The 27615-nt window shown below is 35.8% G+C and overlaps 1 protein-coding gene across 1 annotated transcript in view; it reads right to left on the reverse strand.

The window, feature by feature from the left end:
• Positions 1-27615, reverse strand: part of LOC145661471 (uncharacterized) — a 551403-nt gene that overhangs the window by 185033 nt on the left and 338755 nt on the right. Inside the window, exon 4 of the mRNA XM_081726783.1 lies at positions 20789-20922. Within this exon, the coding sequence (XP_081582909.1) occupies positions 20789-20922 (134 nt within the window). The remainder of the gene's footprint in view (positions 1-20788; positions 20923-27615) is intronic.

Raw genomic sequence — 27615 nt, forward strand, 5'->3', positions numbered from 1 at the left:
ACGGGTAACAGGGCAATCCTGCTTTCTTCACTTCGTAACATAGGGTTTATATTGTAAATCGTTAACTATTCCAACGGGGAAATCACCATCGACATTTGAGACGAAGATTCTTTTGTGTGCGCGTCTATATATTTGTTCCCAGATAATAGAGCGTATTTAGAAGTGTCCTATCCCCTCTCCGATTTTTTTTTTTTTTTTTTTTTTTTTTTTTTAGATTTTATAACTTTAGGCAAAATTTATGTATTTCGTGCCGCAAGCTACTTACAATTTCCTTAAAATATACCCCTGCCAAATATCAGTAACTTTTGTGGGAAAAAGGGTCACTTTGATAAGCGTTGCTGTACTTTTTCCTTAACGCTTAACCTTTTAAATTATATAACCTATTTTTAGATGACAGGATAAAATCTTCCTTATTCGATTAAAACAGTACCAATAAAGCTCTTTACTTAGTTTTTTACGACTGAAAGCATTGTAGAGCACGTTACATGTGCTTTCACCTCTCTGCGCCGAGACATAAGATGTGATGACGTCATAAATTTAAAAAAAGATATTTTTTGTTGTGCCTATTTTTATTATTTTTTGGTTGGCCTACATTTTGTATTCAGAAGACTGAAATTCTGCACACTCGTTCAGTGCACCCTTGGTATTTTTCAGATGATTTCAGATCTCTGCGGGAATACGGGGAGTTTCAAAGGGGCAAAAATGTAAAAAAAAAAAAAAAAAAGTTATTTTTAACAAAAGATAACTTTCTTCGCGATTTTCCTGCCTAAGATGGAGACATATGATTGGTACTATCTGAAAGGCCGTTCTATTCTGAAGAGGATGATGTACGAACCATGATCTTAGGATAAATAGGGATGTCTCAGGAAACTGTTACCTGAAATCCTGTTTTATACGGGAATCTGGGATATTTGGGGATTTTTTCACGGGCTTACCTTTGCATCTAGAAGTTTCATTCACTGCATCCCTTAGTATTTTCCAGATTTGTTTCAGATCTTTGCCTTTAAACAGAGGCGGTACAGAGGAGTAAAAAGTAAAAAAACGGTATTTCTTAACAGAAAATTCCTTTTTTCGTGATTTTCCAGCCCCAGATAGCATACACGATGCAGACATTTGAATGGCACGGTTTGAAACTCTGTTTCATTCTGAACAGAATAATGTACAAATGATGATTCTAGGATAAGTAGGGATGTTTGAGGATACTTTTATATTACCTCCGGGTCATCTGGGGTATTGTGGGGATGTTCTTAGCTCATTGTTAAATATTTTCCCTCCCTTACTATTCAAGATACAAACTTGAAATTTTGTACACGCATTTAGTGCACCCTTAGTATTTTCCAGTTGATTTTGAGATCTGTGCGTTAACACAGGGGAGTCCAGAAGGGATCAAAACTTAAAAAAAAAAATCAGAAAAAACCCCGACTTCTCTCAAAATTTTCCGTTTCGGGGACATGATAGGGAAAATGTGAATGTTACCGTTTTAAAAGCTGTTCTATTGTGTACTGAAGAGAATGAGGTATGAACCATGATCCTAGGATAAATAGGGATGATGCTTGACAGAAAGTCTTATAATTTACCAAAAAAAAAAAAAAAAAAGCTGTAATTTAAAATTGTTAAGAACCCGTGTTTGGGATTGACGATTGGAGATTAATTCAAAATTCCAGCTCAATACTTTCACTTAAATAGCATAATTGGCATTTAATAGTAATTCGTAATGCTTTTTCTTCAGTTCGCGACTTGTATTATACGAGGAGAAAGATTTGATTTAAATTAAAAAATCGATTTAAATACAAAAATCATCAACAATAATTAAAAAAAAAAAAAAAACATGAATTTTTCCACTCTGCCCCTGAGTACATAGACGACACCGAATGAAATACGATAAACTGAAATCATGCAAAATGGTCTCAATCCTTCTATAGAACCCTAGTTAGCAACAAAAAATAGTTATTGGTATAGCCAGTATACATTAGTTCTGATAGAGATTGGATCGAATATATGCTAAATGAAAGAATTGTAAACTTTAGATAAACATTTGAAACTCCCACTAATCGTGACTGCTGTCTTTACTATTACAGACGTACCTAATACACACTTAATGCGTGTTCGTGTAGTGGCTAGACTGACTACGCTCATACGAGGGCTGACAATACAGTACTGAAAATTGTTGGAAAAAAGAACTTTACTTACAGTTTTAACCAACCACAATGTGATCACCTTCAAACTACTCCCATCATGCCTGCACACACTTACTCCATCGGCGTTTCCATTGTTGGTAGCATCTTTTGGGATGCCTGCCAAAGCCTGTGCTACAGCTTTTTGAATATGTGTTTCTGCTTCAAAATGATGCTCTTTAAGAACTACTTTCACCTTTGGGAACAGAAAAAAATCACACGTGGCGATGTCCGGTAAATAAGGAGGGTGTGGTAGTACTGTATTGTATTTTGGTGCAAAACACTGCCAAACAGACAATGCAGTATGGGCTGGTGCATTATCGTGATGGAGGATCCAGGTGTCAGCAATCTCTGGACGAACACTACGGATATGTTTTGGAAGTCTTACGAGAATTTCTATGTAGTAGAAATGTTGATTTCCTGGCTGCCTGGGAGGTACTCATTCAAAACGGACAATTCGCCTGGAGGCAAACAAGCACACAAGCATGTATTTCACCTTGGACTTTGACATGCGTGCTTTTTTTGATCGTGGCGAATCTTTCGAACACCATTGCGCACTTTGACGCTTCGTTTCGGGACCATATTGAAAATACCAACTTTCGTCACCAGTGAATTCTGTTCAGTAAATCCGGGTTAGATTCCACTTGGTCCAACAAATCAGCCGCCACAGTCCTCCGGTCATCTTTTTGTCCTGAGTGAGATTTTTCGGAACCAGTTTGGTACACACTTTTCGCATTGCCAAATATTCAGTTAATATCAGACACACTATTTATCGATTAATGTTCAGTTCATTCGCAATCATCTTCACGGTTAATCATCTAGTATTATAAGAGTTTTGAAGTGGGGGGCTGGGAAACGACAGCCTCCCACCTAGGAATTTCAAAACAAAACTTATGTCAATCGTTTGTGCTATGTTTGTGCCGGAATGTACCGCAAAAATTTTTGTTTGTATCACTTCTAGTACAAAAGTATGACAGTTTTAACTAGGGGGCTTCCGTTTCCAGAACACCCCACCTTCGAATCTCGAGATAAGACTATGTCAATCGTTTGTGGTACGTTTTTACCGGAATGTACCGCAAAAAAAAAAATTACGTGCCTGAAGTTGCCCCCCCTCTCTCCCAAATTACACCAAACGTTACACATCGTTAGTGCACGTTAGTGCATTTAGAACTAACGTTAGTGCTATCAGCGTTTACGAGATATTGAAGATTTTGGTGGGGGACCAACTTCATATGAAGTTAGCCCCCCACCCATCTTTATGCAGGCAGATTTTCACTAAACTTAGCGCATCGTTAGTGCATCGTTAGTGCACTTAAACACACTAAGCACTACCGTAATTCCTACCATATTTTGGGATTATTCAAGATTTTCGTTGGGGGGGCCAACTTCAGAAATATCAAATTCTATACAAATAGAGGTAGAAATATGGGGTTGACGGTAAACCTTAGTGCACTTAAAAGTACTAAGCACTAACGTTAGTGTTACCACATTTTGAGATTTATTCAAAATTTTTGGTAGGGGCCAACTTCAGAAATATCGAATTCCATACAAAGTGTCAGTATTTTCAGGAATCAGTAACGAATGCACTTATTACTTTGTTAGTGCTTGAAGAGGGCGCAAATTCACGCTGACCACCAAAGATATTTTACTTGTAGCACCTACACTAATTAAGCACTAACGTTAGGGGTTGGTGCACGAAGAAGCACTAACGATGCACTAAGGATTGTACTGGAAATGATCATTAGTGCTTTTTAATTTGGCAGAAATTGGACTCAGTGAAAAACTCCCCTTAAATTTCTTATGTGAGTTTCCTGAGATGTAACTGGCCATAACTACACTAATAGTAAAGCACTAACGAAAACGGCTCTAATTTTTTCGTTATTGGTTGAAGTGGGGCGCCAAGTTCATGAAAGCTTCCAAAGGTTTTTTTACTTGTAGGACCTACATTAATGAAGAACTAACGTTAGGTGTTAATGCACTAAGAAGCACTAACGATTTCAGTAGAAGAGGTCATTAGTGCTTTGGATTTTGGCGGAAATTTGACGCAATGAAAAATTCCGCATAAATCTCTTATGGGATTTTTGTGGCATATAATTGGCCATATCAACATCAATAGTTAAGCATTAACGGAACTATGAGTGTTTTGCAGAAGCGCTAACGATACATTAACGAATGGATTTATTTTTCGTTACTGCTTGAAGTGGGAACCAAGTTCACGCTGGCCCGCAAAGGTTTCTTACTTGTAGCACCTACACTAATGAAGCACGAAACTTAGGTGTTGGTGCACTAGGAAGCACTAATGTTACAAGAAAAGAAAATTTTCGAAATTATCGTGAACTTAGCGCACACTACAAGCACAAACAAAAAAAATAGTTTTATACGTTAGTGCATTGTTAGTACTTCTAGAAGATACAAGTAGTTTCGTTAGTGTTTCACCATTAGTGTAGAAATGGCCAATTATAAGTCTCAAAACTCCCATAAGAAACACATGGGGAATTGTATCAAATTCCCATCGCATTCAAAAGCAATAATTACCTCTGTTAGTGCAATTGTTAGTGCATCGTAATTGCTTCTTAGAGCACAAACATCTAACGTTAGTGCTTCATTAGTGTAGGTGTTACAAGTAAAAAAAACTATGGAGAAGTCAGCCTGAATTTCGCACCGACACTTTAAGCACTAACGGAAAAAAGTCAAATTCGTTAGTGCTTCTATAAAGCACTAACAATTTCGTTAGTGCTTCACTATTAGTGTAGTTATGGCCAATTACATATCACGAGACTCACAAGAAATTTAGGCAAATTTTTCATTGAATCAAATTTCCGCCAAATCCAAAATCACTAATGATCTCTTCTAGAGCGATCGTTAGTACATTGTTAGTGCTTCTTAGCGCATCTACACCTAAGGTTAGTACTTCATTAGTAAATGTGCTACAATTAAAATACCTTTTGAGGCCAGAGTGAACTTAGCGCCCCCACGTCAAGCACTAACTAAAAACTTAGTGCTATTCGTTAGTGCATTGGTAGTGCTTCTAGAAAACACTAACAATTTAGTTAGAACTTCAATATTAGTTTAGTTATGGCCAATTACATGTAACGAAACACACAATAAATTTATGGGAAATTTTTCATTGCATCAAATTTCCGTCAAATTCAAGAGTACTAATGATCTATTCTAGTGCAATCGTTAGTGCATCGTTAATGCTTCTAGAAAATACTAACAGTTTCTTTTGTCCTTCAATATTAGTGTAGTTATGGACAATTACATGTCACTAAACTCCTATAAGACATTTATTGGGAATTTTTAATTGCATCAAATTTCCGCCATATTCAAAAGCACTAATGATATCTTCTAGTGCAATTGTTAGTGGTTCTTAGTGCACCAACCCCTAACGTTAGTACTTCATTAGTGTAGGTGCTACAGGCACAATATCTTTGGAGGGCACGGTGAACTTGCTTCAACTTCAAGCACTAACAAAATATTAATGCCATTCATTAGTGTATCGTTAGTGCTTCTAGAAAGCACTAAATGTTTGTATGGAATTTGATATTTCTGAAGTTGGCCCCACCAAAAATCTTGAATAAATCCCAAAATATGGTAATGCTAACCTTAATGCTTAGTGCATTTAAGTGAACTAACGATGCAATAACGATTGTCTTTAACTGCATGTTTCTACCTCTATTTGTATAGAATTTGATATTTCTGAAGTTGGCCCCCATCTAAAATCTTGAATAAATCCCAAAATATTGTAGCACTAACGTCAGTGTTTAGTATTTTAAGTGCACTAACGATGCACTAACGATTGCCGTTAACTCTATGTTCCTATCTCTATTTGTATAGAATTTGAAATTACTGAAGTTGGCCATCCCACCGAAAATCTTGAATGAATTCCAAAATATGGTAACACCAACGATAGTGCTTAGTACGTTTACGTGCACTAACGATGCACTAACGTTTGCCATTAACCCCATGTTTCATCCCTATTTGTGTAGAATTTGATATTTCTGAAGTTAACCGCCCCACCAAATTTTTTGAATAAATCTCAAAATATAGTAGCACTAACGTTAGTGCTTAGTGCGTTTACTTGCACTAATGATGCACTAATAATTGCCGTTAACACTATGTTTCTACCTTTATTTGTATAGAATTTGATATTTCTGAAGTTCGCCCCCCCCCACACACCAAAAATCTTGAATAAATCCCAAAATATTATAGCACTAACGTTAGTGCTTAGTGCTATTAAGTGCACTAACGATTGCCGTTAACTCAATGTTTCTATCTCTATTTGTATAGAATTTGATGTTTCTGAAGTTTGCCCCCCACTTTAAGACTATTATAACTTCGTACCGGAAGTGGTACAAACGAACATTTTTGCGGTACATTCCGGCAAAAACGTAGCACAAACGATTGACATAGGTTTTGTTTCGAAATTCCAAGTTTGGAGGATGCCGTTTCTCCAACCCCCCACTTTAAAACCCTTATAACTTCGTACCGGAAGTGGTACAAACGAAAATTTTTGCGGTACATTCCGGCACAAACCTAGCACAAACGATTGCCATAAGATTTGTTTTAAAATTTTTAGGTGAGAGGCTGCCCTGTCCCAGCCCTCCACTTCAAAACTCTTATAATTTCGTACCGGATGTGGTACAAACGAAAATTTTTGCGGAACATTCCGGCAGAAACGTAGCACAAAGGATTGGCATAGGTTTAGTTTTGAAAGTCCAAGTTTGGAGGCTGCCGTTTCTCTAGCTCCCCATTTTAAAACCCTTATAACTTCGTACCGGAAGTAGTACAAACGAAAATTTTTGCGGTACATTCCGGCACAAACGTAGCACAAACGATTGGCATAGGTTTTGTTTTGAAATTTTTAAGAGGGGGCTGCCGTTTCCCCAGCTCCCCACTCCGAAACCCTTATAACTTCGTACCGGAAGTGGTACAAACGAAAATTTTTGCGGTACATTCCGGCACAAACGTAGCACAAACGATTGGCATAGGTTTTTTTTTTTTTTTTTTTTTTTGAAATTCCTAGGTGGGGGTCTGCCGTTTCCCCAGCCCTTCACATCAAAACCCTTGTAACTTTGTACCGGAAGTGGTACAAACGAAAATTTTTGCGGTACAGTCCGGCACAAACATAGCACAAACTATTGGCATAGGTTTTGTTTCGAAATTCCAAGGTAGGGGGTTGCCGTTTTCCCAGCCCCCGCATTAAAACTCTTAAAACCTCGTACCGGAAGTGGTACAAACGAAACTTTTTGCGGTACATTCCGGCACAAACGTGGCACAATCGATTGCCATAGGTTTTGTTTCGAAATTCCAAGTTTGTAGGCTGCTGTTTCTCCAGTCCCCCCCACTTTAAAACCCTTATAACTTCGTACCGGAAGTGGTACAAACAAAAATTTTTGCGGTATATTCCGGCACAAACGTAGCACAAACGATTGGCATAGTTTTTTTTTCGAAACTCCAAGGTGGGGGGGGGGGTTGGCGAAATGCATCTAAGGAAAAGTGAATTTGATAATGTTTCTCCGCGAATTGCTACCATATTTATTCCGTTGATGCATCGATCCTCTGCATCAATTTTGAATATTTTTGGTGCGTGAGTGAACCATGGTGAGCGGAACCTAGATTTTTGTTGTGTTGGTTTGATTAAAATGTATATCCTAAGGGAGGTACAAAGGATCAAAATTTAAATGTAAAAGTGAATATCTCACGATCGTACCAACTAAGGAAATTTGAACTTGGTTATTATTAATTATTTAATTAAAATAGTTGAAACTGTATCCCATGATTTTTGAAAATTCCTGTTTGAAGTGGGGGCAAGGTGGATCAATGAATAAACACATATAAGCACAATTCCGGAAAGCATAGATCAATTTTAAACAAATTAATGACTTCGAATCTGAAGAATATACTGTAAGGTAATATACAGTCCCTATCCAATTTAAGTCCACGTTCACTCGTTTTTATCCTCGCTAGTATGGTGAGAAAGAGAAGTATGTAAATATAAACGAAAATAATCGATATTAGTTTTAAATTCATATTTATTTATTGTATAAATGCTCATTAGTTTCCCACAAATCAACTATTCTGTTACCTTGCTTCAAGTAGTAATTTGACAAATAAAGTTATTTTTCAAGATCCATATATATTATCAAGCACACAAACGATTAAATTATCCATATCTTCCCTGTAAATTTTAAAAATTTTGCTGGAAACGGACGCCCAACTTTGGAATTTAACCCCCATTCTGCGACATGCTGACGAGAAAGTACAGTCTCTCCGTAAATCTTTACCAACTGCATGTGAATTTCAGCCTCAGTTACCTGTTTCGGCCATAGAAATCGAATAACTGAGCGGATTTCTTCGCAAGACAAGTTTTCCAAACGAGTCACCATTTGTGTTTATCTAGAACTACCGCCCTAGGTGGCGGGGCTGAAACTCTACACAGTTGAAATTTCCATGTTTAAAAATTACCACACATTAATCACTCCTCCATATCAGAAGAAACTCAAGAACTATTGGTCTCGCAGTCTTAGTTTATGATTCTCCCTCTTAATTACAAAAATATATAATTTTGTAAAGAGATGTACTTCTCATATATATATATTTAAACATTTACAGAATAAAGTTTCTATTTTGAGTGATCTATAATGTAACATTGATAATAAATTATCCGTCTTCACTTTAATATCTTATTGGTGAAAGCAGTTGTGATAGCAAACATGTCGAGAGTTCGTTTTACATGTATGCGACAAGTGATATAAAACATGAATAAGAAAAAATGAACGGATTTGTTGTTATAAACTTACAAGATTCATGGTTTGACGTTGACGAGTGTGGGTAAGTTAAGTTTATTTAAAGGAATTGGATGCTAGCGCGATTCCCAAATTTTCTTCGAAAATTTTACTTGCAAATTCACGATTGAACATGTATATATTTTCTACCATTTGAAAGGCCATTCCGTATCTTTTCAAATGCATGGTGTTTAGTTTCTGCAAAATAAATAGAGAGTGAGCAGCAACAAGCAAAAAAAAGGTTTACAACCTGTAGCTTTCAAATTGTTGAGAATAGGACCCATGTTCATATGAACTTTATTTTTCTTAGAATCACCCATATTGTCATTGACAGAAGTATTGCGCTTTCTCCCTGAAACATCCTGTATATAGATGATGAATCAATGAATGAGTCAGTTCAACAATGTGTAATTGTTTGGAGTAAGAAGCTTATGTATAGGTATTAAAACTACTGCATAAGACACGTACCAACTTGTGCTAGGTGGTCACTCAAAAGCACGAATCCTATCTAACCGAATCAGGGCAGGAGCGCAGCAGGGGGATAAACATGCATAGTGGAAAAACACTTTATATGTCATAAAATGCACGTCTGGGAGAGATACGAAATATAATGCAAAAAGTACTAAAATGTCCTAAGTTAGGTTATATTAGATAAGGTTTTGGTTAGATGTTACTCTTCTTTTCCGTAGTTTCAATTAGTTTCAATTCGTCTGTTTAGTAGACTATGTCTTCCACACTATTTCTACGACTGACACTCCTCATTTTTGTACAACTCGATATTATTCAAACACGATATCTGACAATCTTGTCATTTACGTTAATTTCCACACTGCCTTTCCCATAAAGAATAATAAGTATACCTCTCCGTCAAATAGTTGTTTCCGCCTCTATATATAGTACCGCTTACATCAAAAACAACTAACAACAAGTATTTTCTTAACTTCAACTATTCCCCTCACTTGAGTTTCACTCACTCTTCCTCACAAATTAAAATACGTTCTCCAATTCATCTGGTAAATTTTGTAAAATTGGTCCCGCGGTACAGAAGATAACCCTTTATTTATTTATTTATTTATTAGCAAATTCTCTTATGTCTGTCAAAATGGAATATTTAGTTCTCTCTTTAAAAAAAGAAAACTATATTTAGTCGGAGTTTAAAACTCATTGACGGTTTACCTATAACGTTCCCAAGATGGGAGAAGCACAATTCAATGTAACAAGCGGTAATTTCTAAACGAAATAGTAATTCGCTGGTGACAATTATACTTAGGTTATTGTAATATAATTCAATTTAATCTAACTATTGCAAAGAAAGTATTGTATTGAAAAAAAGTTCCTCTTACTACTTAATTTTATACCGAATCTTATAAGAAATGTATTCTGTTGGAGAATGATATGTAACAAAATATATCATTCCTTATGTTCGCAAAGTATAAACGTTGATCATACTGCATGTAGAATTTCTCTTAAATATTGTGTAATACGTATTAATAAGGCCTATTTTAATATTTATTAAGACAACACGTGATTTAAATAAAGTTGGTTCATTGGAAAATTCCAAGTAAGCGTTTTGAGATATGCATTAATTATTTCTAAATACTATCAAGCAGTGGATCTTCCAGACATGTCTTTTTGGGGGCACTGCTCCCGGAGCTCTGAGAGTGCCCCCAAAGGAGAGCAAACTAACACGTGTGTAATATAATAATAATAATAATAATAATAAATAGAATAGTACCGTACGTAAATAATATGTGCCCCTCTGAAACATTAAGTGTGCCCTCGAAATTTTTTTCTGAAAGAAACACTGTTACCGAATCTACTACATAATTTATATCGTGGTCGGCAATTCAAAACCTGCTATGTGCATTTTTATAAATTTTTCAGGAGAAACAAAAAACAGTATCCTGGTTAGATTTTTCGCTTTATAAAAGTGATGTTATAATTAATATTTGATGCTGCACGTAACTCGATACCTTCTCAAGTCATAATAAAATAGGTTTAAAAAGAAAGCCAATATATATATATATATAATTAATTCCTTAATGCACACAGCAGGTTTTGACCGTATTAATTTGCACATGGCAGCTTTTTTCTTCTTCCGTATTACTGATATTAATCTGAAATTTAGATTTTTTCAGATTCCTTCTATGTTTCAAAATGGAATAAAAGCACTAATTTGTACAGTGAAACTTTTAATGTGTAAACATAAAACTCAAAAGAATAACTGACACGACGAGAAAACATTATGTCTATTTGTAAGGCAAATTTTTATAAAAACATTTTGTGTCTTCATCTTCAATAAAGGAACACAGAGCAATCAGATCATCATATATAGATTTGGTAATCGGTATACGTCCATGGTGGAGCTTTTTAGGGATAGTAGTGGCATAACTGGTACTGGATCGCCTCTGGGGCAGATTTTTCCAATTATCGGGATGGCGAAGCTTGAACTGAATTCCTCCGGAAGGGAGATATAACAGGCTTCTGATGTCATTAACTGTAGGATCTCCGGCTTTACGACCGGGTCTGAGGGAACTCAGGCAGGCTTTCTCTTCATAATTGTTGAAAAAGTCAAACGATAATACTTTTATGTTGAACTTCTTACTATCTACTGGAGCCACACGCATTCTTGCAATGTAATCCGATGGGGAGTAAATCGGTGATTTAAAAACTCTCTCTAAGGAAGAATGCACACTGTCAACTTCCATGTATGTGTGGCCTCTTTCTAGTATTAACTGTTCTATGATAATGTTCTTCTTTACAGCCAGATTTGAAAGCATGCTCGCCAAGAATCTGTTTCTGTTTTGGTAACTACAACCGTCTGTGCTTAAACTTCTCTGGATATCCTAATATATAATTGTCAATGCATGAAGTGAATTCGTTGCTCGTTATTCCGCCATTTGCTTCATGCCACACATAGAGAGTGACCTCTTTGTTGTTGAGCGAATATACTGTGAAGTTATGAACTTGCAGCTTTTGTTTGTAATAATGAGAACTAACTTCAAGTTTCGGGCTGAGTAGAGTGCTCTGCAAGTCAATTTCAATCACAAGCTTTTCCTCACTCGCAGAAGCTTTGGCGCTGTTTTTCGCATCTTGAGCTTCTTGTTTTCTTGTACGATGTACATCGTACTCTTCCTTGTTTAAATTCCCACTTGTATAGGCTGCACACTTATCACATTGATCTTTCCACGGCTTAAAGATGGAAATGTTTCTCTTTTTCAAGTGACACTGAAATGAACGAATCGACGAATGCAAACGTGAATTCTCTTTGCACCAATTGAGAAATACACGATACATGACTGGAGCCTCACTGAAAAACGTACTTTCGACATAAACTCTGCTTGAGGATGCACGACAATAATGGCTAGGAACTTTGGGCAGTAATCCTAACCAGTCATCCATAGCCTATGTCTTTACAGCAGCATTTTTATGTCTCTCTGACCTTTTGCTAACAGCTTTCACCCACGGTGTAGCCTTGATCCCTGAAGCTTCTTCACTTCTGATTCCTTCTTCTTCACTGTCATTTTTCATCAACCCATTTTCGTCCACATCATATGAATGTAATTTCTCATTTCGTACTGGCGACAAACAAGAACTTTTGAACCGGCTGCATTTTTTAGATAACAGTCATGACCTTCATGTTTCTTAATTTCGCTTGGATTCCCTTGACGACGTCGAATTGGTTCTCTTGTGTCAGTCATGGACTTTACAAATTCGCGCTTAGCTTTCCAGCTGTGCAGCTTCCAGAAATCGGAGAATATTTCTTCTCTTTTTTCATCGGTAATGGTTGCACAAAGGAAACTACGATCCGATTTTGCTTTCTCCATCTTGTGGTTACACCGTGGGCCCAATTTCCTGCTTGATTTTTCACATTCCAGCTTATATTTCTCTGATTTAGTTTTACGAAATCCAGTGTACGCTTCCCCCTTTAAACGCTTCTCCTGGTTTTCCAGTTTCATACTGCCCTTCTTCCGCTTTCTTGCAACTTGCACTTGTGGAGGATGTGAATCACTTTTAGAATCTTTAGCGCTTGAATCAAGAGACATTATGGGTAATAATAAGCTACGTGAGACATTACGGTCTGAAAATGCCTTCTCTTCTGCTACCTGAATTACTGGCTCATGTAGCCATATATCTTCAACATATTCGTCTGAAATGAAAATTTTTAAACTCCCCTGAACACAATTATCTTTTTATTCACTCGTCTCTTCCATGTTGATAACTGGCAAAGTAATGGTGGCAACTTGTGACTCTCCTTCTTCAACAATATCATCGGCTTGATCAAAGACCTCGGCAAGTATTTCCTGCTCCGTGAGTGACTCGAGTAATGACATTCTGAATGAATTACAATAAAGAAACATAAAACACTGTCACTATTTTATGCAATAACATGAAACACTTCCTTCTCTGTTTAACAGTAGTAATAAGCCTTACTCTCTTCGTCACATTTCATCGAGAACTAACACCAAAATTACGCGGTCTTTTTAGAAGCAAAAGCTGGCATGTGCAAAAATTTTATGAATAACAAAGTGACACATGGATTCAAAATCTGCTATGTGACACATAGCAGGTTTTGAATGACGACGTTCACATAACAGGAATTGTTTTTCGGCACTACTATTGAAATGCTGCAATTAACAGTTTTTTACATCAAAAGAGTCTAAAAGCTGCACCAGATAGTACTATTATCTCAAAATGGCCGAAAATGTCACATAGCAGGTTTTGAATTGCCGACGACGATATATTTTTTCACAATATTTTCTCAGGCAAGTAGCCAGCCCATAAGTGCAGGAGGGGTAAATGTTAAGGGGACCCGATCCAACCATATTATAGTTCACTTACAAGACTACACTGTAAAAAAATCGTTGTGTTATTTCAACGACATGCCTATGTGTTAACACAATTGTGTTAAAATATAACACCAACAGATGGTTAGACCAACTCATTCTCCATTGGGATTGTGTGTCAAATACCAGTAGTTGAAATGACACACAGCCTCTGTGTTAAATTAACACAAGTGTATAATCTTCGGTGTTGTTTTCTGCGGGATTGCCAAATATGCTGGCCATCTAATTATAAAGGCTTATGCCTGATGTTACAGTCAAACACAGTAGAAAGCATACTTAAACAAATCCAGGTATTCGCAAAATTTCAAAGTGCAAACCACACGATGTGTTCTCATTGTTTTACATAATGTTCCTGAAGAAATATGTCAACAGCTAGAAACAACACCGTATTACTGTGCCACTTCTACACTGCAGTGGAGCTCATCAATCAACAAAGGGGACTATTTCAAAAATGACGGAAAACCAGTAGAAACACTATTAAGGAGCAAACATACTATAAGGATATAGGTAAGAGTTTCCTATTATTCTTGAACAAGTTGTTAGTGAAGTTTGTGTTTCGAACCAACAAGAAATATTTCACAGTAAGTGTTGGGGAGGACGACATAAAAGTTTATGATGATTTTCTAAATGAAGTGTTCTGTAGTTTGCTATTCTTATTTTAAAAGTAGAATCTTCTGTAATCTTAAGCATGCACACCACAAGCTTTTCCAACACAGAAAAATGGTTCTATCAACACTACACACAGAGTTATATCAACACCGAGATAAGTGTCGTAGTAACACAGAAATGGAGTCGAACTAACACAAAAACGGTGTTAATCTGGTGGTCTGACCTTGAATTTTAACATAGGGAGTGTTGATTTAACACCAAAATGGTTACTTATATGGCCTTGAATTATGACAGATTGTGTGTTGAAATAATAAGAAAATGATGTTGAAATAACAGGGATTGTGTTATATTAATACTTGACATGGTGTAATATTAACACAAAATAATTAACACATTACCCACAGTGTTACTTTCTTCGTGTTGGTGCAACACCGCCAGAAATAACACTCAACACTTTTCCCCACACTACCGACCCTGACATGATGTCGAATCAACACCGAAAATACTAACACAAATCCGAAATTAACACCGCTCAACACCGACTGTGTGTTAAAAACGTAACACACCCCCTGTGTTAAACGCTAACACCGCAGGGTCTGTTGAATTAACACCGCATAGTGGTAATCACGCTGGAGCCACTGTTCTGGGTTAAAATTTAATTGAATTAACAGAACCATTTTTTACTGTGTACTGTGAAAGTTTTAGGGGCAGTAAAAATTTAGTGGCGGCCTTCGTGCTCCCCTTGGATACGGGCCTGTATGTTCTGTCATATCATTCTTAATAGTTTCTTTTCCCTTTAAAATTGCATTTTATACACCCACAGTAGCGCTATGTTGCTTGTAAAAGGAGCAACTGCAAAATCAAAGACGAAAGTTATCTTAAGCTCGCATAACTTTCCACCGGAAATTGTCGCAGAGTTTTGTTGTTCTTTGTTCTCAACAACAAACAGGTTTACGTAACTGAACAACAGGGTCCGAAGCCATATTTTATTTGTTCTCAACAACAGACAGGTTAACGTAAGAGCGCAACATGGTACAAAGTCGTATATTTTTCTTTCTTCTCAACCACAGATAGGTTTACGTAACACAGTAATATATTCCAATAAGTCATATTTTTCTTTGTTTTTAACAACAGGTAGGTTTACTTAAGAGTTATATTCTCCGACGAGTCATAGTTTTTCTTGCTCTCAACCAGAAAGAGGTTTATGTAAAACAATCAGTAAGACAGTCGTACACTCTAGATTGCTTACTTACTAACGTTAAACACGTATGCTGATGTGTGTCGTATTTCCATTGCGTTTAGTTGTAGTCTTAATAAGATAAACCAAAAACGGATCTTCATGTATATTGTAGCATTAATACTTCTATGAGTAAGATCCGCCATCCCAGATCCACTTCTAGATCCTCCACTGGCTGAAACCTATTAAAAAAAGATTTGTCGTTATCTCTTTCCTTTTTGCTCTGATATTTGTCAACGAACAGATAGGCAGAGGTTTATAAAAGACAGTGGACCTACATAATTATAGTTTAATTATATAAAAAAGATAAATTACTTTATTAATATTCATATCATTTTCAAAATTCAAGTTCATTTATAGTTTAACAAATTTGACATCATTAAGGCTACCATCTAGAAAATTTTCTGTCTTTATTTAATATTTTTGTTCCTTTTCATGAAGATTCTGTTTAATGAAAAACTTCTAGTAATTTATTCTAACTTTCACTAAATATCATCTTCATAAAGTTTATTTAAGCTTACATTTCTTAATTGACATGTTTTAAGTTCTCTTCTTGATTTTTAGTTTTTATTGTATCTTGCAATTATCTTGTATAAGTAACTTTTTTATATTTGGCACACAATTGAATTTCTCAAATGCAAAACTTGACAGGATATTGTAACTTGTTACATATCACTCTAAGCAAAATTTGCTTCTTTCAAGATTCAGAATAACTTTAAAAATCTATAGGGAACCTCATCTCATTACGACACTTTCTTCTCTAATTAGATTAAATAGTATTATATTATAATAACGTATGGTTATTGTAATAACAAATTATTATTTAGTTTTGATATTCTAGCTAAAGTTACACTTAACTGTACTACTCCCATCTCGGGAACGTTATGAGAAACCTTCAATAAGTTTTATAATCCTAAATGTGCCATATTTGGTGAGGGAAATATTCCATGCAGACAGTAATACTAGAGTTGCTAAGAAAAACAATTAAACAACTAACCTCAGGACTTTGAAGAGATTAATCTCATCTTGGTTCATGACAGGTGTGTCAAATTCATGATGATTCTTCTAGTAACAGACGTAAATTGCTTGAGGACCCAGTGTGTCCTTTGATACAAACTAACTTTATAATGACATAGGTTCTTAAAATTATAGGAACGAAAATTTTATATCCTAATATGCTGTTTCAAAGTATATCTCAATAAAAATATCAAGTTTTAATATAATGTTTCCATGAGTCTGCTCTTGGAAGTAATTAATAATTATAATGAGTGATATCGATAGATGGCGTTTTCGTGAGATTGCTCTTGGAAGGCATTGCTGACTACAATGAGAAATAACGATTGATGGCATTTTAATTAGACCCTTTTAAGAAATAATTGAAGACAATGATAAGACGTATTGTATCATTTGACGGTATTTCCATGACCTAGTGATGGTGTATCCATGAAATTAAATGATAACTCGAAGTGATAGCTCTGTGTTTTTATTTAATTGCCATTTTTGCTAGTCGTGTCATTGTTGATAATGTGTACTGTAATTGTGTTTTACTGATTTCTGCATATGAAAGTTAACCGACAAAACAATACATGTACAGTATTTTATTTTTCCTAGTTAACTTATTTAGGAAACTTTCACAACTTCTTATATATAGAGGTTATATTCACCTTTAATGATGGACGCGGAACCTTGGTATCTCGAATTTTTATTAGGGTAATCTAAATAATTCGAACCTTCATTACTCGAAAAACTCGATACCGAATTTTTATCTATTTCCTATTTTTGTCTATTCTCTTCAGCTTTGAAAACTTTAAGTTTTACGTCCTACGATTATGCACGGTAGGCTAAAGATGATGATGATGAGAAATCAAGGAAATGTTGGAATGGAGAAAGTGGAAGGAAATAGAGAGAACCCCGGGAAAACCTATAAACACGGCGTTTCTCTATCACAAAGTTTACTTGGCGCGAGCTGGGATGGACCCAAGGACCCCGTGTACTAGAGATGAGCGCTCTACCACTGAGTCGCCGAGGCCCAGTCCTTCAGCTTCGGGTTATTGAAGTCCCACTGCATTACATTGAATATTTATGCAATTGCATGTAGTTAAGAAGTTTAAAGAATTGATCATATTTCATCCCGATGTTTGGCGCACACTTAAGTAAATAGGATGTGAGTGTGTGTGTTAAATATCAAAGGTTACTTTTACAAGTCAATTTCAAGATGCAGTAAATACTAAAGTTGAAGAAGAGAACTTAGAACACGTCAATTAAGAAATGTAAGCTTCAACAAACTTTATGAAAATCATATTTAGTGAAAGCTAGAATAAATTACTAGACGTTTTTCCTTAAACAGAATCTTCATGAAAAGGAAAAGGAATGAAAATAACAAATAAAGACTCATTAGGAAGACAAACTGTAAGAAAAGACTAGAAAGAATTTCCCGTAGGCGATGCAGTTTTCGTGGTAACGATAGTACTTCAAAATGATGATAGGGAGTGGCGTTGTCTAAAAGAGAAATGATACTACTTTACTCAAGTTGGTCTCCTTTTGAACATTTTCTGCTGGAGTAGAAAAAAGATATGACTGTGTAAGTGACCGAGTTTATGTTCCTTTCAGTAAAGCGAGAAAGGTAAAAAGGAGACAAGAACAGAAAATTTTCTAGATGGTAGCCTTAATGATCTGAAATTCGTTAAACTGTAAACGACGTTGAATTATGAAAACGATATGAATATTATTAAAGCAGATTACATTTTTTTATATAATTTCAAAAGGCGCTGTGATTATGTAGGGCCACTTGTCTCTTATAAACCTTAGTCTATATATTTGTCGACAAATACTAGAGCAAAAACGGTAAGAGATAACCATAAATGTTTTCTATACGATTTCAGCATTTCAAGAATAGATGCCTGCACGGATCTCAGGCCAAAACAATTCAGCTATGGCACGAATATAACCAGCTCTGTGGATAGGGCGCTAGTGCTTGTGTCCGTGCAAGTACGTGATCCACTGAGAAAAGCAAGTTCGAGCCCTTAACAGACCCGTATCCAGGAGGTCTAGAGGCTCCAGGCCCCTAAATTTTTACTGACCCCCTAAAATTTTCACGGTAGGCTTGTAAATGAACTATGATATGGTGATGAACTTAATATGGTTGGATCGGCCCCCCTAACTACTACCGCCTCTCCTACATTTTTGGGTTGGCTACGGGCCTGTCTCTTAGCGAGTGTGAAGTCAAGGAGGTAAATAGGAGCCAGATCGACCTAACACGAGCTTCATTAAGAGTATTCAACGTCAGTTTGACCAAGTACAAATCTTATTAGGGTGAACCACTTTGGCAGTGATGAGTGCGAGCTGCTTTTAAGATAGTGATGTTGAATTCATGGAACCTTGAGTTAGTCCCATAGGTATAACCATAGGGAGGATAGGATCAGACCTTGTAGTGGTTTGACGTTTTATTATAAATAATGTCTACTATGATAGTGAAATCAATCAATTTTTATAATTACTCTATATAGCGATAAGTATTATTGCTACCGCTGAAGATATTGGCTGGTACAGTCTGTCTCGAATTTAACTAATTATTATTAAATTCTTCATGAGTATTAAATTCTAAAATTTCGCGCTAAAATAAATCAGTTCAGAACTGCTGTAAAATACTGCCCCCTAAGTTCTAGAACATATTTCGAACACAAAATGAAACTGTGGTCTTTGAAGCAATAATAGGCCATGCAATATTGCAAAATACCCTAGTTACGGTCCATTGTTAACCTTTTTTGAAACACAAGCACCCTATCATTATCCTGCTATGATATCTGAAACCAGAAGTTCTAGATATGATAATTTTGGTTTCAATACTAGAATTTTAAAGACCAAAGATGTTACGAGATAGCGAAAGTAATTATGAGATTTTTTTTATTACCATTTTGGATTTTATAGCTATCGAAAGATTGCATTTGAGCAGCCACAAGGGGAGATAATCTTACTGGCCTGAAGCCTAGTAAGTGTGTCTGTGGTATGCAAAGTAATGAGCATAATTTCTGATGTAATGGAGCCAAATGCACTACAGTTCTTGAAATCCCAATTTAAACTGTAGGGTTTGACTTATAGAATTTCACTGATGGTTAAGTAGGCACAAAAAAAAAAAAAAAAAAAATCAATCAGCGAATGAACGGATCAGGTTATCCACCTATGTCGAGGGTAGGTCATACCCTCAGAGGGGCGAAAGGGGACTTGGTACTTTTTTTCGGGGTATTTACGTTATTCACTTGCATTCAATATCGAGGACGAAGAGAAATGGAAATTAGGGGCAATAAACGATGAAAAATATTGCCCACAGTAACGCACGCGCAGGTGGTATACGCTAAAATTTATTTACTTTTTTCTTTAAAAAAATGAAATGAAATCTTTAAGGTCCAAGGATTACACTCCTTAGGCTAAGGGAAAAGGTGATTAAACCAAGCAATTGATGATGGAAGAACTGATGGAATGAGCAAGTGGGAGTACTCTGAGAAAACCTACAGACAGCATGTTGTCCACCACAAATATATTTGACGAGGAATCGAACCAGGGACCCCACACACCAGATATAAGCGCTTTACCACTGATCCACCGTTTCTCTCTCTTAAAAGCAGTTTGACTTGCACTTTGAGTGTAGTTGCCAATCGTTACACTATTGATTAACATACTGTATTCTAAATGTGAACTGACAAACTTAATTATCAGCTTATGAAGTTATTCCAAACAAATAATCACGTTAAAATGATACCAGTTTATAACGCTAACTTCAAGTCTCCTCAAACTAGCCCAGAAAATACTTTACGGAGTTTCTTGACACTCTAAAGACAAGGTGAGCTCCTCCGTGGCTAAGCGGTTAGCGTACGCGCCTGTGGCGTGGGAGAATCGGGTTTGATTCCACGCCAAGGTAGGTCCAAAAAAAGGTTAATAGTAGGTCCACGTCTCATATAGCCTCGCTGCTGAACGGGACGTTAAACTCAAAATCAACTCAACTCTAAAGACAAGCTTCAAGAATCAAAGTCTGAATATGACCTTAATTCGAATAATTAATTAATATATTTGAACTACATCATAAATACTTCAGAAAGAATAGAATACACTTTGTCAACATAATAGAACTGTACTTACCAATTTGCCATTTATATGCCACGTTAGATTTGCCGCTGGAAATGAAGAGAACGAAGTACAGTTAGCTTTTATTCGTTCTCCAACGGCGTATTTTGTTTTCTCTATTGTTATAATTGGAATATCATCAGGAGTATCTGCAAAGAAAATAATAAAATAAAGTTAATAAAGCTTAATTATTTATTGTATTTTACTGACAACTAACTAGCACATTCCGAGTGCCAAATTCGGTATACTATTAAATATTACTTAAAAATAAATAAATGTGCATTTTATCCTTTTTAAAAAATTCTGTTCCTAAAGGTAAGAGTAGGGAAACTTCATATAATACGTAATAACATTTTCATTTTTTAACTCAGTAAATGGTCAATTTACGGATTCGCTTAAGTAGGAGATATGAAATTTAGTATATAAGTTCTTAATTAGATATAGAAGAACAATCGTTTCAGTGATTCCAAAAATTTTGTCTCTAAGGAGGATGCTCAATATAATGTGCTTAAGAATACTTAAGTAATTCATATATCTGTTATACTACTTTTTTTATATTTTGTAATTATTAATTGAAAGGTCTAGAACCTCCGCAAGATGTGTGTAAGGGATTCTCCAATGGAAAGTAGGCATCTCCTATAACCTGGCAAGTAATCTCTACGTTCCTTTGGAGAAACCCTCGCACATATCTTGCAGATGTTTGAAGCATGCATTTTTCAATCGAGCAGATATGACTTCGAGTGTCATGTTCTAAAAAGCACTCTCTACGTTGCGTTGTTTTTGATTTAGAGTCCTCTGAAGTTCATTTTTCCCACACCTTCGGCACCTTATATCGCCGAAACTATCCCTCACTCACCAAAGTTCCAGAAGACTTTTGAGCTTATTTCGGTGTTAGGAATCAGCTCCCGAAGTTTGTTCAAATAGTTTCTTACCACCCTGTACGAGGGTGGGTTGACAAGTTCTCAGCCTGCTCAAGAAAATAAGTGAATAGGAAGCCAAGCTTGGTGTTTTTATTCAACACGTTTTCCTTGTAGTGCAATGCAATTTTCACATCGCTGCTGCAGTGCTTGCAGGCCAGACAAATAGAAGTCGGATGAATGCTCTGCAAAACAAGCCTCTGAGAAGTGACCTCATCGGGTCCATTGAAATGCGCTCCCTTTAGAAACATTTCAATTTAGGAAAGAGATAAAAGTCTGATGGAGCCAAATCAGGCAAATAAGGTTGATGTTCCTGTATTTGAAATCGTAGGTCCTCTAATTTTTGCAATGTCAGATGTGCCTTGTGTGAAGGCACATCTGACAGCTTTTCACGTCTCTTCTCATTTAGTACTGCTTTCAGGTTATCCAAAAGAGATGTATAATTAGTTGCATTGCTGGTTTCACCCGATTCCAGATAATCCAGCAATAGAATTCTTTCACAATCCCAGAAGACCGTAGCAAGGACCTTAGCAGAGGAATGCTGTGGCACCATTCATCCGATTGCTGTTTTGTCATGGGATCGTAGAAATATAACCAGGTTTCGTCCACTGTTACCACCCGTTGAAAAAAATTGGTCTTATCCACTTGAAATTGGGACAGAACTGACTTACTGCTGAACTGCCAGTTCACGCTTCTGATCTGTGTTCAAAAGTTTCGGAATCCATTTTGCCGCGACCTTCCTCATACCGAAGTCTTCATGAATAATTTTCCACACCCGTCCATGACTAATGCCCAATGTGTCCTTTATCTGTTTAAGCGAGATTCGGAGATTGTCGAGAATCATCCAGTGAATGGTGTCAATCATCTTGGGAGAGGTTACTGAAATTGGTCTGGGCCACACCTAGAATCATCGTTCAGACCAAACTGTCAACGTTTGAAGTTCGCTGTCCATTTCTTCACAGTGGCATGCGATGGTGCCTTTTCCTCCAATGTCGTGGCAAGGTTGTTTTGGATTTCCTTCGGCGAGAGTCTCTTTAGGAAGAGGTACTTGATGAATGCACGGTGTTCAAATTTACCAATTTCTGGGACGTGGGCTGACATCCTCACTTTGGACTTGAAAAAAAAATTAAAATTGGTTTAGTCAAACACAATTTTGCACAGTAGCTTCACAAATTATAAGCCTCATAAACGTATGTAACTTGTAATCTAGCTTTGATTGAACCTGGGTAAGGTGAGAACTTATCAACCTTCCCTTGTATATATTTTATACAATAATAAAAGTATGTAATCAGTGGTTCACTAGAGGGCAAAAATAAAATAAATGTTTATCTAACGATGTTTTAATACGCTTATTTTTCAGAAGCCTAAAATTTATAACAGAATGTTTTGTTAAGTAACTCACTTGAATGTGTCTACCATTTTTGAGGAAATAAAATCCTAATTATCTGAACTATATCAAGACAGCATCTGAAGAAATTACTAGGAGAGGATATAATTAATATTAATACGGATGTCCATTACAATCAACAATGCAATAAATGTTGGAGTCCATACCATTATCTCCTGTAAACAAGTTCAGTTTTTGTCATATTAGAATTTATGGTGAATATATATGTGTGTACTTCGTGAATATGTGTGTGTGTGTGTGTGTGTGTGTACTTCTTTCGTGTGAATAAAAGATTTGTTTGTCAATTTAACTACCAGGTTAATTAGAGTTGTTTACATGTTAATAGAGGTTAAGGATTCTCCGCTTAATTACTTCTGGCTTTCAATGTTCTTTTAAGTGGATCACAGACTTACTTAAAAGGGTTTAGAATCTCAAATTGCCCTGGCAACATAGACAGTAGTCCCAACATTTAGAATTGTAAGCTTATACACGCGGGAATACAACTAGTGTGAGTTTCTCAGTCGTAGGAAATATCAGTCGTCTTTCGTTGATTTTTTTAAACAAATCTTTCATACAAGATCCGGTGAGTTCGATGGATGTTTATTTCCTTTCCAAAATGTGACCTTCATTTTAATATGACAACAGCTAATTTGCAGAGATAAAAATCCGTTCTCCGGACAGCGGTATATTGTACCACTTGCTTACTATAGAAATCAGTACGGAGCATTTGTTATCCGTATGCTATATGGGGCACTGCCCTTAAATGTTACATCATGTAGTTCCAGGATGTCTGACACCTAACAGTTTTCCGTATATTACATGCATATACTTATGTTACCTTCGTCAGCTACGTTATATACGTCCATTTGTATGTGAGATCCTGACCGCCTACATTGTTGTATACGGAAAGTACGTATAGATGGAACATTTATACAGAAAATATTATAAAACATGCGTTTTCAGTTATACTTCTGCTGTACGTGAAGTCCAAAAACTACAGGAATTACGCATGTAACCTATCTTTTAAAGTACGCCACCTACATTTTTTTTTCTCAGCATGGGAACGAAAATCTGCAAACTATAATATTTCACATGTTTCTTTAAAGCACTTCCAGGTTTACTATCATTTGAAGTTTGATCTGGATCGGATGTACTCGGCTGAGCTCGTACCTAATACGTGTATTGTTTCTTTGGTTTTAAAGGAAAAACTCTATGAAGGACAAAAAATAGGATCTGTAATTTAGTGACATACACGAAGGCGTATAGTTTATCACAGAAAACACATCATATCGTTTTGTACACTGAGGATCGAACACATGACAAAAGAATATCATTACGAACTCCTTACATGTCATTTCATACATAAACTTCTCATGTTTTTATTATTTCTTTATCTCCCTATTTCTAAAATTTTGTCCTTTATTATTATTATTATTATTATTATTATTATTATTATTATTATTATTATTATTAGTAGTAGTAGTAGTAGTAGTAGTAGTAGTAGTAGTAGTAGTGGTAGTACAGTGGAAATACGGTAACTCGAAGGTGAAGGAAATAAATAAAAATTCGAGATACTAAAGTTCTGCGTTACTCATGAAAAGTGACTATATAATCCCTTTACTCGAAGTTGTTAAGTTGATTTTGGGTTTAATGTCCCGTTGAGCAGCGAGGCTATATGAGACGTGGATCTACTGATTAACGTGGAATCCGAACCACATGATCTCCCGCCTGGAATCGAACCCGAGTCTCCTACGCCAAAGCCGCGTACGCTAACTACTTACTCGAAGTTGTGAAATTTTTTTAAATCAAATAAGATGGCTGGTAAAAATAAATTACTAGACATGGGTAAAACACGATTACAATACACATTAGCAACAATGACAATTTTCGTATGTGCATAGAGATATAGCTTTGAGTTATCGTTCTCATATATCAAGAGAAATTCGACTTACAGAGGTAAACTTCGACTCATTAAGGTTTGCAGATACGAAAATTCGAGATACCATAGTTTTTAATTATGATGAAACCCTTAAAATTCGACTCATCGATATTCTAATTTTTAACCATTCGACTTACAGAGGTTATTTTAACACTGAGTGTTATGGAGAATTCAAGGTAATGTGAAAAGATTCAAGTTATCCGGGTCCAACTATATATTTATTACTTTATTATTATTATTATTATTATTATTATTATTATTATTATTATTATTATTATTATTATTATTATTATTATTAATTTTGATATATACAAATAAAATTAATTATTATTATGTCAGTAAATATGAGGTGAATGGTGTAAAAACGGAGAAAATAAACACTATTAAAAATCTAGGCATTACATTTGACAGTCAGTTAAAATTTCATCACCTCATTAATTCAAGATGCCAAAAGAACAGCAATAATGTGTTTTATGTTTAGACAGTGGTCTATATCTCAAAGTGTAAGCAATATATCTGTACTTATACAAACTACATGTAAGACCATAAGTATGTAGTTTGGATTCATAATATGAAACAGTTTCTGAAACAGTTGCAGTTTGACGAACAACACTGAATCTGTGCAAACATGTTTAATTAGATTGCTATGTTCCAGAAAGAAAATGAACTGATGTCCACATGGATGTAACTGAAAGATCAATTGAATTCAAAGAGTATTACGAATAGAAGAAAATAATTTAACAAAGTAGGCGTGCATGTGATACTAAATAACGAATATATTAGTAAATACTAGTGGCGCATCTAGACCGGGGGTATCCTAGGTCCCCCAGTTTTTTAAGTGACAAAAATAATTTAAACTATTATATATTCTTGAAAATTTATAGTAAACTCAGGATATACCTATCAAAGTTCGGGTTCTAACTGCTCCTCCCCAGTTTTTATCTTCTAGATCCGCCACTGGTGAATAGGGTTTACCATTTACAAAACATTAGTTTTGAAGTACCAAATAACATTACTTATACTTATGTCCAAAATACTACTATTTCATATTTTGTAAACGATATTGGAAATCTGATTTTTTAATAAAAAATGACAGAATCTTTAAATATAAAAATTTAGTTGAAATAAATTAAACCAATAAAATTTTATGAGATTCTGGCATATGGACCTACAGCTTAATGTGGAATTCAAACCTCCACGTGCTCATGCCAGGAATCGAACTCGGGTCTCTCATGCCAAAGATCTGTAGGTTAGTTCTTATCTTTCCTTGTATTATTTTAATTAGATTGAAAGCATGAGAATTTTAACAATGCAACAAGAACTTTTGACTGCTTAGTAGACTTTTATTTACATTATGTTTTTATATTAGTATCCTCATAAAGGGGGGCACTGTAGCTCAGTGGCAGAATGTTTACCTAAAGTGCGTGGGATCTCTGGTTCGAACTGTGGCCAAGTAAGTTTGTGGCGGACAACATTATATCCGTGGGTTTTCTCGAAGTACTCCCGTTTCCTCCCTCATTCTCATTCCGCCAATTATTTCATCATCATTCACTTGTCTTAGTCATATGTCTCCCTTAGCCTAAAGAGCATAATCACGGAGCATTAAACTAAAAGACTTAGTTATCTTTTATTTACGAGCTTTCTTGTTGATTATTATTATTATTCTTTCAGTAATTAAATCAATTACAAACTATTTGTGATTTGACCAGTTGATCTTTTAATATTTACTGAACGTAATTAAGGGGAATAAGATTTGTTTTGAGAACTTTGTGTAGATCTGAGGTTCGAGTTTATAATATTCTCTGGAATACAGGTAGAGATATGTGAATATAGTATATGCAGATTATCTGACATACTTCCTTAGCATTTGGTAATCTATAGGCCGGCATAGTACGTAGTAAAACGCTTAATCAAGAAGTATTAAACACAAGTTTACAAACTTTGTAAACGCAAATTATAATGTTCAAATTTTCTCAGTATATTGTATATTCTGTAGCCCTTAAAAGAAGATTATGACGTCAACCTGGACTTCGTGATTGTTGTAAATACGGGGCCATTATACTCAGGTCATTCCACAGAATGTCAAAGTTCTCTATCTCCCCCCGCCTACACCACACACATAACGCGAAACTAAAATTTAAGCATACACAAATAGTGTTTAATCTTATCTGCAGAGTTTCTAGTCACTGTCAGACACACACAGAGTGTAAAATCTAATTATGCTAAATGTAAGTTGAGGTCCCTTGAGTGTTTAAAGAGAAACAACGTCTAGCATGGAGAAGGCTATTGTGTGTGTTACGTAGGCATAAATGAAGTCCATTTGCTAGGGAACGAAATATACCTAATCCTATACGATCACCGTAGCAAGACTACGTTTCCGCTCCTCGTTGTTCTAGCGGGGTAAATGGTGGCTGGTAGGAGGAACTGGAGCCCATTTGCCACAATCAGAATGGTGAAAGAACTGCTCTTACGATCTGCAACCTCCTTTAGAAAAGCCACAGCTAAAACCAGCATTCATCGTTGTGTGCAGTAGACATTCTGTTGACGGCGCAAACAGTCTCTGTGACCAACGCTAATAATAACCCGTCAGTAGTAGTAT

Source organism: Thermobia domestica, chromosome 10 (assembly GCF_964235325.1).
Source record: "Thermobia domestica chromosome 10, izTheDome1.hap1.1, whole genome shotgun sequence".
In the NCBI taxonomy this organism is placed as follows: domain Eukaryota; kingdom Metazoa; phylum Arthropoda; class Insecta; order Zygentoma; family Lepismatidae; genus Thermobia; species Thermobia domestica.